Source organism: Eupeodes corollae, chromosome 1, assembly GCF_945859685.1.
Source record: "Eupeodes corollae chromosome 1, idEupCoro1.1, whole genome shotgun sequence".
Lineage (NCBI taxonomy): Eukaryota > Metazoa > Arthropoda > Insecta > Diptera > Syrphidae > Eupeodes > Eupeodes corollae.
Genome location: NC_079147.1, coordinates 151,129,989 through 151,146,635, shown reverse-complemented (window position 1 = coordinate 151,146,635; position 16,647 = coordinate 151,129,989). Strand labels below are relative to the sequence as shown.

At 35.7% G+C, this 16,647-nt stretch overlaps 1 protein-coding gene across 1 annotated transcript in view; it reads left to right on the top strand.

Moving 5' to 3' along the window:
* Positions 1-16,647, top strand: part of LOC129938651 (ubiquitin carboxyl-terminal hydrolase 8) — a 37,591-nt gene that overhangs the window by 8,695 nt on the left and 12,249 nt on the right. The window contains exons 3-5 of the mRNA XM_056046323.1: positions 11,393-11,555; positions 11,636-12,085; positions 12,153-12,506. Coding sequence (XP_055902298.1) covers positions 11,393-11,555; positions 11,636-12,085; positions 12,153-12,506 — 967 coding nt within the window. The remainder of the gene's footprint in view (positions 1-11,392; positions 11,556-11,635; positions 12,086-12,152; positions 12,507-16,647) is intronic.

Here is a 16,647-nt window from a genome sequence, read left to right as displayed (position 1 = left end):
CTCGAGAGAAAACCGCGTTTGCAGTGCCTGGTAGGCCACTCTACCAGTTCAGAGTAATGCCTTTTGGTCTTAGTAACGCGGGTCAGACAATGTGTCGAGTTATCGACCAAGTGGTGCCCAGTCATCTCCGTGATAATGTGTTTGTTTACTTAGACGATTTGCTTATTTGTACTGCAGACTTCAAGTCTCATATGCGCATTCTTACCGAAGTGGCTGCTTGCCTCCGTCGAGCGAACCTTACCATCAACTTAGACAAAAGCAAGTTCTGCATGCGGGAGATAAAATTCCTTGGGTATATTGTCGGCCAAGGAACTTTGAAGACTAATCCTGACAAGGTGGAGGCAATGGTCAACTTTCCGCTTCCAACAACAATTCGACAAGTGCGAAGGTTTCTCGGTCTTACCGGATGGTATCGCCGATTCATTCGAAATTACGCTGATGTCACCGCTCCACTTTCGGATTGTCTTAAGAAGAAGACAAAATTTGAATTAACACCCGAAGCGGTGTTGGCTTTCAACAAGCTTAAGGATGCACTTTCCTCATCACCAGTGTTAAAACAACCTGATTTTTCGAAAGAATTTGTCATTCAGTGCGACGCGTCTTCCGATGGAGTGGGTGGCGTTCTTTTCCAGTTGGATGAGAACGATAATGAATCACCTATTGCCTATATGTCAAAAAAGTTGAACAAAGCGCAAAAAAATTACACAGTTACTGAGCAGGAATGTCTTGCAGCTGTATTAAGCGTCAGGAAGTTTAGGCCCTATGTTGATGGATTACCTTTCAAAATAATAACAGACCATTCTAGCCTAAAATGGCTAATGTCAATGAAGGAGTTATCCGGACGACTGGCTAGATGGAGCCTGGAATTACAAGGCTATGATTTTAAAATTGAACATCGTAAGGGGTCCCTTAACGTAGTGCCGGATGTCCTGTCGCGAATGGAGATGGAAGAGATTTCTGCAGAGTTAACCATTTCAAAAGCTGACTATGAAGAGCTAGATTCTTTAACAATAGGTAAAGAGATCGATCTTGATTCTGTTGAATTCGATTCGGAACAATATTCTCAGTTGAGAAAGAGCATCCTTTCCAATCAATCTGCTCTTCCTGACCTTGTTGTATCGGGAAAATATATATACAAAAGAGTAAGGTTCAGGACTGGTGATGTGGTGGAGGAGGATTCATTGTGGCGTCTTTGGTTGCCAGATGCTCTCACTTACGAATGTATTAAATCAGTCCATGAATCTAAACTCAGTTGTCATGGTGGTTTTACGAAAACTTATTGTCATTTAAAAAATAAGTACTACTGGCCAAAAATGGCTAAAGACATAAAAGCGTTCGTGAGTGACTGCGATACTTGTAAAATGGTAAAGGCCCCAAATAAGGTTCTTCGTCCACCAATCACCAAGCAGATCGTGACCGAAAGACCAATTCAGAGGTTGTACATAGATTTTTTGGGACCTTATCCACGTACGAAGCGAGGAAATGTATATGTTTTCGTAGTAGTTGACGCTTTCACTAAATTCGTGTTCCTCAAACCAATGACGAAAGCTACCTCGTCGAAAGTTATAGCTTTCCTCGAAAGCGATATTTTTCATACTTTCGGGACCCCTGAATATATTCATTCCGATAATGGGCGACAATTCATCTCCAGCGAGTTTAAACGGTTTTTGTCTAATTATGGAGTGCAGCACATCCGCACGGCACTATATTCTCCGCAGGCTAACATTGCCGAGCGCGTTAACAGGAGCGTTTTGAGCAAGTTAAGGGTGATGATATCTAAGGAGCAAAATGATTGGGACGATCATTTGTCAAGCATAGCTTGCGCTCTACGATCCGATGTACATGAATCGTTGAATTGCCAACCATACTTTGCTCTATTTGGGCAAAACATGATATCTCACGGATCCTCATACCGACTTTTACGAAAACTGGATGCCCTGAACGACTCGGAAATGTTAGTCTTGCCAAATGCTGTAAAAACTGCCCTCGCGAGACAAAATATATCGAAGAATATATTCAGGGCATACGTTAAGTCAAAAAACACGTACAATACTCGTGCGAAAGCCGTCAATTATCGTGAAGGACAAGAAGTTTTTCATCGAAACTTCGCGCAGAGTAACTTTACTCAGGGCATTAGCGCCAAACTTTTGCCTAAATTTGTCAAATGTCGCGTTAAAAAAGTTATAGGCAGTGCCATGTATGAACTAGAGAATTTAAATGGCAAATCCTTAGGTATATTCCATGCCAAGGATATGAGACAATGAATATAATTTTCTTAATTTTTTATTTTTGCCCGACTAGATAAAAGTTAAGTGGGTTCGCGTCCCACGTTTTCCTTGAATCAAATGATTCCTGGTGAAAAAAAAAACATTTTCATAATTCGTTTCACTATGAAACATTTTTAAACCATTAAAAATGCGTTCTTCCGACGGCAAAACATTTTTTTTAACCTTCTATTTCCCGTCGGCAAAGCATCTTTTTCAAACTTCATTTGCCGACGGCAAAACAAAAAGAAAAAGAAAACAAAAACAAAACTAACAAAATGTAACCATATGGTCATTGCATAACCAAACTCCAATTCTCATACAGAGGTATGTGTATATGTGCGTATGTATATTTTTGTGTTTACATTTTATTTGACAAGGCTTAATCCGATTGCTTTATTGCCAATCAATACTTGAGTTTCGTTGATGTTTACTTCCTATTTTTGTATGTAACGTAAATTCGTTTCAAGTCACGATTTTTTTTTGGAATTTTTTTTTTGATCTCTGTTTTTATTAGATAGGTCGTGGGTTCCTTTGCATGTTCCTTGTGGGCGATACACTTGCAAAATGCAAAGCCCTGTTACCTACAAGCTCATTTTCAAAATAACCGAAACCGTGTATCCCTAAAGTATGCAACAAAAAGAAGGCAACACTTAATAGCTGGTAGCAATCGTTGCAGATACGGAGGCGGTAAAGTGGAAATGTTGGTTAGGAAGCTTAGGTTGAGTAGATTTTCTAAGAAGCAACATTTCCACTTTACAAAAAGAGACCAATCCGCGCTGATTCAGAAGCGTGAGATAAAAACTGGGATTCGTGTGTTGGTGAAGTGGAGAACCATCAACGGGATAGGAGCTTTTCTCTATTATATGAAAACGGGTAGTCCGCAGGTTGGCTAGGAAGCCTAGACCTTTTTCAATTTTAAAAGCCGAAGAGAAACATCAGAAACATAAAGAGCAGTCTTATATGACAAAAAATAAAGTTGTTACCAATATTAGTGTCATATTCTAATTATTTTAACTAATAAACGTTAAAGTTTTTTTTACGTGAATTTGGTTTCTTTATTTAAAAAAAAAATTACTTTGGTGTGCAAGAAATTGAAAAGGAATTAATTATCCACCCATCAAGCTCCCGAAAGGTATCCTGAAGGATAAAACACCTATAAATGTTCAATGACAAAAAAATCAACAGGATTGCGTGGCCAGATTCAAACTCAGCATTCAGCACACCCAAGCTATAGAAGCCCGGTAGCCTAGAGTGTCTAGGCGCCGACACAAAACCCCACCGTTAAACTTAACGCTGTTCGAAGCCGATGAATATAATACATATAGTGTTTTTTTAAAGTTAAATTTTTTTTGTTTTAAAATTAAAAAAATTTTCTTAACGAGTATATTAAATTTGTGGTAAAAACATCAATAATCAATTACGAAAATATTTTGATTTGATACGTTCCGCGAAACGTAATATAAAATTAGTTTACATAGTTTGTTTGAAGTTAGTTAAAGTGAATAATATTTATACGTACATATATGCACCTTAATTACCATTCGTCGACCCAGCCTTCCAGCAGCAGTGGCCACTACAGCAGAAGAACGGGGTAAGTCGTTTATGTTTCTTTTTTTTACATATATACGAATTAAAATAAAAAAAAAGGAAGATATACGTTCGTATATATATAACTTCAAACAAAGGGAGGGTTCCGCATAAAGGGGAGTTGAAATAAAGTTTGAAAGAACAAGAAGTAAAAGAGATCTTGAAGATCCAATTTTTGATAATAAAATCGAAGACGATTCTTATCGAATCAATGATAGATTTTGGTTGATTGGCGTATGATTGCCACTTTATTTTGTTATGTAAAATTAAATACAAGATTAAAAGTAATAAATTAATTTTGGTGTTAAATAAAAATTTAAATTTTCCTACGTGCATATAAATATATATATACAGTTTATAAATTAAACCATTTTAAAATTTAAATATCTAAATAAAATAATTTGTATTTAAAAAGGAAAGCTATGGAATTTTTATGAAGCCTAAAATCATGAAGATGATGGCCTAAGTTTTGGTTCTAAAGGGATGAGGGAGTAAGGGGAAAATGGGGAAGAAGTGATAAGGAAAAGAAGCCGAGGAATGGGGTTGTTCTTAGCGAGGAAGACAACCAGGTAGGGAGGGTTATGATAAATTTCTCGCGCATCACTACCACCGGGATGCTAGACTGGCATTATTTTTGTGATGAGTCCTGGGTCGAAGAACCTTCGAAACCGCTGAGCTAAGGGTTCAATTAAGCCAGTCACGACCCCAAACAGGCAAAGCGGCTCGTTACAGGTTAGTGAAAAAAGTGAGAGTGAAAGCAAAAAATTTTCCCTGACTGTATAAGGGGTGATTTGTTTGCAAACAACTAATTCAATTCAGCTTTGTTAAAAAATAAACAAATTAAAGAACTTAACTGAAAACTTATGTTTTCTAAACCCTTAGGTATGTAGGTAGGTAGAAATGGCGATCTCAAGGCAACCTAGCCTGAGATCCAATTAGCGCTGTAGTGCGCCGTTTTGATACCAAAAACTCGTTTGACCTTTGATTGAAAGGGATAGATTGATAGAGAAGCTTCATAGCGATTATGTTAGAGCCATTTTGTCGTATTGAGAAAAAAGATAAGGTCTCTAATCTTTGTCTCAGATAGCTCATCGAGTTCTTGAAAGAATGCTTTTCCAAAGCATTTCATTCTGGTGTTTGCAAAGCAGGACATTTGCAGAGGAAATGGATTATGGTTTCACTTTCTCTTTGGTCACTACAGCTACGGCAAAAGGTGTTGTAAGAGATACCCAACTTCTCTGCATGAACTCCTTTAGGCCAATGTCCGGTACAAACCGCAACAATCCTGGCTATGTCTTGCCTTGGCCTGCATAGAAGATCGTTTGTACGGGTTTTGTTATAGGTGGGCCATATCTTCCTAGATATAAAGCAGTTGGGTAAATTGCTCCACCTTCGGTTTGATTCAGTTTGGTAGATAGAAAATATTTTACCCTTCATAGCACCAAGAGGAATGTTAACCATTTCCGCAAGTGAGCTATGAAGGGCCGATCCTTGCCTGGCTAGCTCGTCAGTCCGTTCATTTCCCACGATACCACTATGGCCAGATCAGGGTGACACCGAGGTTAATATTCAGGTTCGCAAGCTCATCGCGAAATTGCTGGACCAATTTAGATGGGATATGGCCGAGTTAATGGCTTTGACAGCTGCCTGACAGTCTGTAAAGATAGCCACATTTCGGTTTTGGTTTGGGTTTTGTTTAAGTATCTTACATGCCTCCCTTATTGCCAGCAGTTCAGCCTGAAAAACGCTAGCAAAGTCAGGAAGCCAGGATTTGGCTACATTTAGGGACTCAGAAAAGATACCAGAACCAACTCCGCACTCCATCTTTGAGCCGTCAGTAAAGATGGTTGTGTCGAAACCTATCGACACGATGTCATCCTCCCAACCTTCTCTCGATGGGAAAATAACCTTAAAACCCTTACTAAGGTTCAAAGTAGGAGTGCAGTAGTCACTGTCTACCGAGATAATATCTGAGGGAATCAATTTCGTAGTGTTGGTGTGAACATAAGGTTTTGACAACCAGCTATTTGATTCCTTCAGCCTAATAGTGCTGCAGGAAACTACGTATTTAATAAAAAGGTCGATTGGTAGAAGATCCAAAGTAAAGTTTAAGGCGTCCGTTGGGCAAGTACGCATGGCCCCTGTGGTGCCCACGCAAGCTGTTCTCTGAACCTTCTTTAGCTTATTAATATTATAGGCTTTGCTAAAAGCAGACCACGACACAATCGAACCATATATTAAGATTGGGCGCACTACGGCTGTGTACGTCCATAAAATCATCTTCGACTGAAGTCCCCACTTTTTGGCGAAAGTTTTGCTGCAGGCGTAGAAGGCAACACAGGCCTTCTTAACCCGTACTTCAATATTAAGTTTCCAGTTTAGTTTAGGGTCGAGTATAACTCCCAAATATTTTGCACTGGAAGACAATGATAGGATTTGACCATTGAGTCGTGATAGCGTGAAGGGCGGTACTTCAGTTTTGGTGGTAAAGAGCAACAGTTCAGTTTTACTTTGGTTAACTCCTAGTCCACAACTCGTGGCCCAGTTGCTAACTTTCTTCAAAGCTGACTCCGTGATTTCACTAATCACAAAGGTGTACTTTCCTGACACCAATAGCACCAAATCATCCGCGTAGGCTACCGCCTTTACTCCACATCTCTCTAATTTAACGAGAATTGTATCCATGATCAGAAGCCATAGAAGAGGCGAAAGAACACCACCCTGGGGTGTTCCCCTACTCACGTGTTTTGTTGCGATTGTATTGCCTAGAGAGGCTCGAATCTTCCTACCACTGAGCATGGAAATAATCCATTCTCGAATGAAGTCTTCTACACCGAACTTAACGAGCGATTCTTCTATGGATTCTTAAGTACGTTGTTAAAAGCACCTTCTATGTCTAGGAAGGTGGCAAGAGTATATTCTTTATAATGGATTGTTTGTTCTACAGTACGCAATACCTCATGAAGGGCAGTCTCCGTAGATTTGCCCTTAAGATAAGCATGCTGAGAGCTCGTCCAACTAGGATTTCTCTAATATGGTAATCAAGAATGCGCTCCCCTCCTTCACATCACATTTTGTTGCCTCAAATATTTGCAATCTGTCCAATGGAATCTTGGATTTCAATAAATAAAATGCCTAATTCTTTTCCTTTTTTAAGATGTCATCCACTGTATTCTCTTTTCGTTGTGTCTTCTTTGAGTTTGGAGAATTGTTGGTTGGTGTCTTTGTACCAATTTCGTGAAATTGTAATTTTGTAGATCGAATCGCCATTGTTGTCTATTTTCTGGGTAAATAGTATGTGAGTGCTGCAAAGCAGTCTAACATTTAAAGCGATCACTTTACGAAGAACAAAGAAAGGGTAAAAAATTAAAAATTGACGATCAAAACAGTGACAGTCATCTATCGCCCATTTACAGGACTTTGATTTTCATTTCTAATTCTAATCGGTATGAATTTTTGAAGACAATTCTAGGGTAGACATTTTTTTTATAGCAAAATTAAAACTCCTAGCTTATATAAGAAAATGTTGACAAGAGGACCAATGTCCTGGATTCTAATAATTTATTTTAAAATTTGTATCTAGTAACTTCTTTCTTTATTATTGTATTTAAATTCAGGATGGTAAAGCTTTGAGAATAAGCTCAGAAAACAAGTTTAGGCGAGAACTGAAAAGTAAAAAATGCTTTTAAAATACAAATTTGTCATCTCTGAAATATCAAAATGTTAAGAAATGTTATCATGTCATGCCACAGACTTGAGTTGCATACACAGCTGGTCAAAAAAATAGGTGTGAGAAAATTTTTGATATCCACTCTTGACTTGTTGCTGATTAGCGGTTGTTTTGAATGCAAGCAATGCAACCAACATTTTTTTTAAAGAAAGATCAGTTATTCTATCTATGAGGATGCTAAACTTTTTGCATTTAATTAATGTAATGCTAAGCAGATAAGTTATTGGGTTGGAATAAGATTCTGTGCTTTCTTGAAGTTGGCCATAAAAATAGGTATGCTCCAAATGAAATTCAAGCTTCTTATAATATTCTTTATTTTATGGCATGAACTCTTGAGGTGGGTGGTTAAAATCATTTTATTAGCTTTAAGCAATAGTCTTTCATTTATTACTGTTTGAATATGGGTCGTAAAGTCCACTGCTCGCCAGGTTAAAGGACATAAGTTCGTCGACTTAGAGATAAGGGCAAGACCTACAATTTTATTGCGGAGGTCGTAGGCAGATCTCAAAATTTAATAACAAATGCTCTCAAGCTCAGAGGAATACGCGAAAATAGAGGCTGTCCGAAAAAAACATCAGCTACCACTCACCGCCTCATACTATTTCTAGCTAAATCTAATCCTTTTATTTTGGACTATAGGTGCTCAAATTGATAATGCGGTCAGTACACGCTCGATCTGAAGAAGGCTTTAGAGCTCAAATATCCCAGGAAGAATTGCCGAGAAAGTTCCATTCCTTAGGGCAAGCAATATAGGGTCCAGACAATTATTTACCATAAACCATGCTAATTGGAACGAACCAAAATTATCGAAATATGTTGTGGAGTAATGTGAAGTGTTTTTATCGGATTTTGGGGTCAATTTAAGGCGACCAAAAGGTAGGGACTGCCACCCCCGCTATACACCGAAAATTAATAAACACGCAGGAGGGAATATAATGGTGTGGGGCTGTTTTTCCTGGTACGGTGTAGGTCCTATATTCCGTTTGAATAACATCTCAACAAAATACGGATATAGTGATATTTTGGAAGATGTCATGTTACCGTTTTCTGAGGAAAACTTGCCCCTGCGATGGCACTTTCACCAAGACAACAATCCTAAACAAACCGCAGGTCTTGTGAAAGATTGATCTCAATCCTATTGAGATCTTGTGGAGTGAGCTTAAGCGTTAATTAATATTTCACTAATGGAAACCAAATGTGGGAAGCGGTTCAAAAAGAATGATATTCCATACCCCAGCAAATATGCCGAAAGTTAATAGAGTCAATGCCGTGACGAATTTAAAAAGTTTTGAATAATAATGGAGGATACTCAGGTTATTTAAGTAAGTAAAACAAAAATTGTGATAAGATCCAGAAATTATTGTTAAAAACGGTAATATTACTAATTAAGGAAGACGCAACTATTTTTTTGTCCAAGTGGAAAAACCTCCATCTGTAGTTTTGGGGCTATATTATCTATAATTGCATTGTATTTTAAAGGCTTAAAGTGTTTTTTTAATTTAATTATTATAAGAGCTTTAAAAATACCTACGTAAAATTTATATTTAACATAAAAAAGGAATACAAAATGAATTAATACAAAAATTAATTATCACACCTATTTTTTGACCAGCTACGAGGGGTGTTCAATATATTCTCGTTATCGATATGAAGGAAAATGCGAATTCAATTTAAATTGTTTTTATTTTTAAATATAATCTCCCCTAACATCAATGCATTTATTACATCTTGAGATAAGCTTTTTTAAACCCTCAAAAAAATAAGTTTCCTCTGTCCCTGCCAAATACCCATTTATTGCCGACTTGAGTTCTTCATCATCCGAAGATCTTTTTCCACGAAGACATTTTTTCAAATCCGGAAACAGGAAGTAATCACTAGGGGCAAGGTCTAGACTATAGGGTGGATGTTGAATTTCTTCAAAACCACAATCTCGCACAGCAGCCTTGGAAACTCGCGCCGTGTGAACAGGAGCGTTGTCATGAAGAAGCAACACACCCGCTGCGAGTTTACCCCGTCTTTTCTTTTTAATTTCCTCCCGCAAATTATGCAAAGTGGAAGCGTAGGATTTGGCGTTGATGGTTTCAGCTTTTTTTTTGTACTCAATGAGTAAGATTCCCTTTGAGTCCCAAAAAACTGTGGCCATGAGCTTCCCGGCAGACGGAGTGACTTTGAACTTCTTCGGGGGGTCTGTTCCTTTTTTATGCCACTGCATGGACTCTTGTTTGCTTTCAGGGTCATAGTGGTGAACCCATGTTTCGTCCCCAGTAACAATCCGATGCATAACACCGTCCGCGTTCTCACTACACATCTCCAAAAGCTCTCTACAGCATGCGATTCTCACTTTTTTCTGAGGCGCTGTGAGCATTCGTGACACCCACCTTGCACTGACCTTTGAAAGGTTAAGATGGTCATAAAGGATGGTGTGAATGATACCAGTCGAAAGCTTGGTGATCTCTGCCATCATTTTCACCTTTATTCGGGCATCCTCGAGAACAAGTTTTTCGACTTCTTTGATGCTTTCTCCCGTACAAGCACTAGTCGGGGCGCCGGAGCGGGGGTCGTCTTCAATGCTCTCTCTGCCTCTCTTGAACTCACTTGACCACTTTTGCACAGTTGATAATAAAGGTGCGGAACCCTGGTAAACTGCCACCATTTCTTCATGAATAGTTTTTTGACTTTTTCCTTGCTTAGTGAGAAATTTAATAACAGCGCGATGCTCAATTTTGACCATCATCGTCTCAGTTGCCATTATGATTCTGTTTAAATAGAGATTTAACGGTAAATAATAATCACATTTATATGAAATTTTACATGAATGCACTAAAATAATAGTATTACTTGATAAATAAGTCAATTTATATATATAACCACAGCTTCACTCCGATACCGAGAATATATTGAACGCCCCTCGTATGTATATGCAGTGCCTTTATCTTGGAAGGGCATTTCCATTGCGATAAATTGGCAAATACTCCAAGAACTATTATTCTTGCAAAGAAAAATGTAATGATTCTTTTGATATCATTAAGCTTTAAGTTTGACCTCGATAAAAAATAAAGAAATTGGCTTCATTTTAGTTTTGTCACTCGGGAACCATGAGCATGAGGAAAGTTTAATTTCCCTCAAACAGTTATCATAAATTAAGCTGTAAAACTTCCGGGATATTGTCGCTGTTAGTGAGCTTGTCGATTTCTGGTCAAGTTGGCATTTGATTTTATTATGTTGCTGAATTTGCACGAAAATGGTAGGGCATCAAATATGAGTATTTTTTTAATTAAACGTATTTACAATCATAATATTATTATTATTTTTTTTTTTTGATTTCGATGTGAAATTAATTATTTTTCCTTAGTATTGAATCCTAGTTCGTTCAAAACAAGCTGTGGGTAGTTCTTTGATGAAATATAAAACGTTTTCTAAAAAATGTCATCTGGAAATTTAAATTTCTATTTCTTAGAATATAGATCTTATTAAGGCCTATCACGACTTCCATCGCAATTTGACACTTTTACGAATTCCGAAGAACCGTATTGCGAAGTCCGTCGATTTCTTTATTTTCGAAAAAGTCTCTTTTCGTCACTCTTTCGACAAGTTTTATGGAAATATAGATATCAAGCATCCTTTATGGATCTTGTAATATTATTTACTGTTCGTTAGAAAATAATACATCAAGTAAACTCAAAAAGATTCATAAGCTATTGGTATCACTTATATACTGTTTATATTTTTAAAATACTGGTTTAAATGTCTTATATTTATATATTTATTTTTACAGACATAATATATTTTAAATTTTGATTTGCTTTAGTATATCTGCTGGAAAACTCCAAGATAAATTAGACAACGCATCTAAACTCCTCTGGGCAGCTCGATCAATTAAAGAACAAGTTGTTTTAATGGACTGGAATTGTAACACTGCAAATCCTCCACCCAATTCACCAATCGCAATATTGAGAGATATTTTACAAATGGTATAGGCCTTCCTTAAAAATTAGTGTTCACATTTTTTGTTTACTATTTTTTTTGTCTGTGTTTTTATTTTGCACTTTAGTGGGATCCAGATGTTGTTTATAAGTCACCTATAAAAATCCTCGAAAAGGGCTATGAATATTATATTCTTATGTATCCATCTCAATGTACCAATCCGTCTGTTCAAGCGCCGCGAGTGGAAGAACAAGAGACGTTTATTGAAGAAATTGAATATCCAAGCATCCTCGATATAACAATGAAAGATGATCAAAGAAAAGACAACAACAATACATCAGTTCAAAAGCCTAGTATAGATCGTTCGAGTAAAAAAGCCGCTATTAAAACATATGGAGAGCGCCAAAGTATGGACATATTGCGAGATCAGGAACTAGTGGCGGAAAAAGCTTTGCATCAAAGCAAATTACTACTCCAAGCTGAAGGTGAAATACAAACACTAAGCAAGAGCGAACACGAAGAGCAAACCAAACTGTATTACAAGATGCTTCAATTGCAAAGCGCTCAACAAGATTTGGTGAATTATTAAATATATATATACAAATACTTCAAAGTTGGAGTAAAGATAATAATTTATTTTTCAGATTTCGGATAACAATCGCTTGCGCCAAGAACTTGAGGAGGTTAAACGTCGTGAGAATGAACAATTGAATGAGAAAAAATCACCAAAAGAAGTTCAGACAATTGAAGAAAAAACTAAAAAAATTGAAAATGTGATTCAGGAGCAAAATAAACTTCAAGAGAAACGTGATCCTCGATTATTGGAAAAACTTGGACAAGAACTTGCTCTTGAAAAGAAAAGACGAATGACAACACCAACACATGATGACAATGAGGAAATGTCTAGACCAAAAATACCCCAATTTGATCGATCAGTTAAACCATCAGTAAAGACTATAGAACGAGTGAGGGATTTTTCTCCGGTACCAGGAACTGTTGTAAGTTTGACTTATTATCTTGTAAGCTTAAAATTATCCAAACTCAAAGATACAAGACAATTACCACACAGAATTCGATTGAAAAAAATTTTCAACATAACATGAAGATTTATCGATTTTTTGAACTTCTTTGGGAGTTAATGTAATTTAATTGCCAAACATTTCAAGTCCAGCCAAGGTTTTAAACGTTGTCATGGATTATAATATTAAAATATTTATTATTTTTACTTATTTGATGAATCTAAGGGTTCTAAAATAAAAGTCAAGTTATCGATGACCAAACAATTTATAGCTATGACATTGATCGATTATAAATTGAGTGTAAAATCACCTAGTCGTGCTATATGTTGTGTTAGAAGCATAAAACTAGATAACAACTACACACAATTGTGTATTTATTGCATTTTATTTATTTGGGCATAATATAAGTTAAAAAAAAATTACTCAAAATGACCGACCTCAGCCCTTAAACGTTGTAACAATCGTCATATAGTGCCACGCTCTGTTTCTATTGATATTTTTGACACTCTCTCTATCTTAAGAGTAAAAATAAAAGTAAGCAGTCTTTCAGGCATGCTCTCCAATTCTGAACAAAAAAATTAATCTTACGGATTAACATATGGAAGTCCCGAGAGCCAATCTAAAGCTTCTTAAAAACCTACTACTTTGTTTGCCTCAATGGAGTCTTTTAAGAGAATTTATCTATCTCCAGTACAACTTGTCTTCATTTTAAAATTTGCTCCCAAAACTTGAGTTTTGTGACACTTTGGAATGAGACTTTCAATGAAACAATTACAAAAGGGTGTAGATGGTTACGTTTTAAACTAAGAACTATAGTTTTAGATTAATATGATGATATCGCGTAAATTATATCGTTTTCTTTGTTTTAAACTTCTTCAAAGTCAAAAATCTTTTCATTCGAAAAAAAAAGATTTTTTTCATGCTCATTTCTCGCGTGCCAAGGTACATCATCAAAATAAAGGCTTTTGCTCAACGTAAGGTAATTATGAAATTGACTATGACTTCTTTGATATGGTTTATAGACGGTAGTTAGTTATTGCTTTTGTACATTGTTTCATTTTTTTTTAGACCGATGGGGTGTATCAACTTATATTCTACAATAAGTCCAAAGTTTAGTATAAAAAAAGTGAAAGAGGGTTAGGCTTTACTTAAGCTCCCACTTTTTGATATCAAGTTCATCTTTTTACACAAAAATAGTAAAATCACATTCTTTGACTCGGCTATTTGCAGGCTGTCAAAGAGCATCTTGGATTTCAACAAGAATTTCCAATTGCTTCGAAAAGAAATTCTCTTGCAGTTGCAATTATTGCTTTTTTAAAACGTAATCCACTTCTTTCTCTTTTCGCTATCTTCTTTGGGTTTGGAGAATATTTGTTCAGTTCGCCTTTTTCCCCAATTGGGCGAATTTGTAACTTCGTTAAAAAAAGGTTCAATGTCATCGAATCGCTGTTTTTCAATATTTTTTGGGCTGGTATCTAAAAATTATTAAAAAAACTATCGAAATGGCATTATTATATGTGAGTGCTGCCAAGCATTACACAAATTTTAGCGATCACTCTACGCAGAACTAATAAAGGGTGACAATCAAAATTGACGATCAAAGTATATAAGTATATACAATTTGGCTACGTTCATCTCATTTAATTCTGAAAGAACTTCTTCTTCTGACAAGTACACTTCCCTACAAAATGAAAAATGTCTTCCCTTTCCCTAAAGTTGCAGTCACTGTACTTCAACGGTAATTTGCTGCTAAGTCTGACCATTGTCGAGATTACACTTATACTATCTATTCTCATCACGGAAATAGTTTCTATCTCTCAGATTATAATTAAGCCTACTGTATTTTCGCCTATACTTCTTGTCCATCTTTGATATTACCTCGTACAGATAGTCAGTTTGCAGTTTCAATGTTTAAATGAAAAAAGGAGGAGGAGGGTGTTTAAATGAAAAGAGTCCTATTTCTGACATGAGAACGTTATTCGGCTTATTCGATAATTAATTGTTAATTGTTTTCCTACATTGTTATACTTTTGAACTCTACACTTGACAGCCATACAGAAGTATACTTTCTTTCACTTTCCCGTTTATAAAGCATCTTTTCCACGATAAATTAATGTCAGTTTTTGCTTTTTGCAGTTGTTCTGGTACTGTAAATTTTGTTCATATTAAAATTTCTTTTCTTTACACGCAGTTGTAAATATATATTCAATGACACATTCAATTGTCTCGCCGATATACGTCCATTTTTCGTTGAAAGCATTTCCACTTCCAACTTTTTTTAAAAATATAATTTTGGACTTTTGTGCGTTAAAAATGAAGTTCCATAAACTGCTAAACTGGTAGAATCTGTTGACCATGAGTTGAAAAGTTTTTGGAGATTAAACAAACATAACTATATCATTCGCAAATAATAAAGCTTTGATACAAACCTTCGAAAAGGGCTTCACAAGTAAGGTAATCAATGAAGTCATTGATAAAAACAAGATCAGGGTCAATGCACAACCCTGCCTCACTCCTGTTGTTGTTGCGAACCAGTCAGAAAGCTCCGCAACATTCCAAATTTCCGACTGAGTTCTTTTATACAAGTGATACTCCTAAACCATACAATTTATAAAATAAAGCTCCCCGAAAGTCGACGAAAAGTACTTAAAAATTTTAAGTAACCTGATCTAAAGCCAGCTTGGAATTCTTTCAAAACTTTCCCAGGCTATGAGTCGCTTATGTTACACCGTTGTACAAATCTAATACGTTGCATTAAGAAAAGAAATTCCACGGAAGTTGGAAGCTTCCATCACTAATTCTTTTTTGTAGATTGAAAATATAATTGCACCCTGAAACTCGCTTAGCTACTATAACCCCTTCCATAATTTCATTGAAAAGTGTACTAAGGCATTTTTAAGAGCAACAGTTTTATATTTAAAAAAATGTATTCATGTAACTGGATTACTGGTCGTACCTGAAGCTTCTCTCTTAAAGTGAATTTAGAGTCTCAAATTTCTTTGATGAATCAAGGTGACGCATAATGCCAAATATTTGGAGATATACTGGGATTACGTAACTTCTTGAATCACAGCTGAATCCTGATTTTTGGACACAGCAAATCTTTTTCCAGTTCTCATATATTTTCTCTTTTCTAATAAGCTGATCCCTACTTACTATTTAACAATTTTAATAATGTATGAATTTTCAAGACTTCTGCTCTTCATTCAAAGTGTTCAAGTGTTCACTAGGGACAGAAATTACGAATTTTTATTTCCTTAGCAGAAGAGCGATTAAATTTTCCTCTTATTACCAATTTATCGAACAATTAGTAGTCAATAGTTTTTTATATTTTTTAACTTAAAAATTTTAATAAGTGTCAAAATCAATAATATAGAATTGATTAAATATAGTTACCATTAAAATAGATTTCAAAATTAATAACTATGCGAAATAATCAGTTCAAGGGCAAGAAACGAGGTATATCGTTTTGATATTTGTAAACATATTCCGATTTCCATTTTTTTTTCCATAAAATGTAATGAGTCACATTTTCCTAGTAACGCTTCATACCTTTTAAAAAATCAATTATGTGGCACAATATTGCGTAGATAACTAGGGCCTAGTAACTTATAACTCTCAACCATTCCAGTGTGCGAGTAATTTTAGGAATTGAGTCATACTATTTGATTGAAATTTCAGTTTAGATATTCATAGCGAAATAAAAATACCTCTTCTATAGAGAGTAAAATAAAAACAAAATATATACAATGTCTTTTTTCTAAGCTAAATCTTTATTAATGCATTAGTATAAAGATATGTCATGCATAATATCACGTTTTTCAATTCCCCACACACGTGAAATGTTAGTTATTTTTAAAAATATTTTTTAAATCGATAAACATAATACAACATGACCATACTAATATTGACTCACCGGTGCTGTGATGTAGTTTTGTGTTAAAAAGCGCAAAAAAAAGAAAATCCCTTCTTATAGTTTCACTTTTAAAATAACATATGTACGCATGTATACAAATGTATATTTATAAAATACTTATAGCTGTCACTGTATTTTTAGACAACAAATAGCAAAACATTAATGAACTTTTCACCCCTCGCCCTTCAAGAACGAACTTGAACT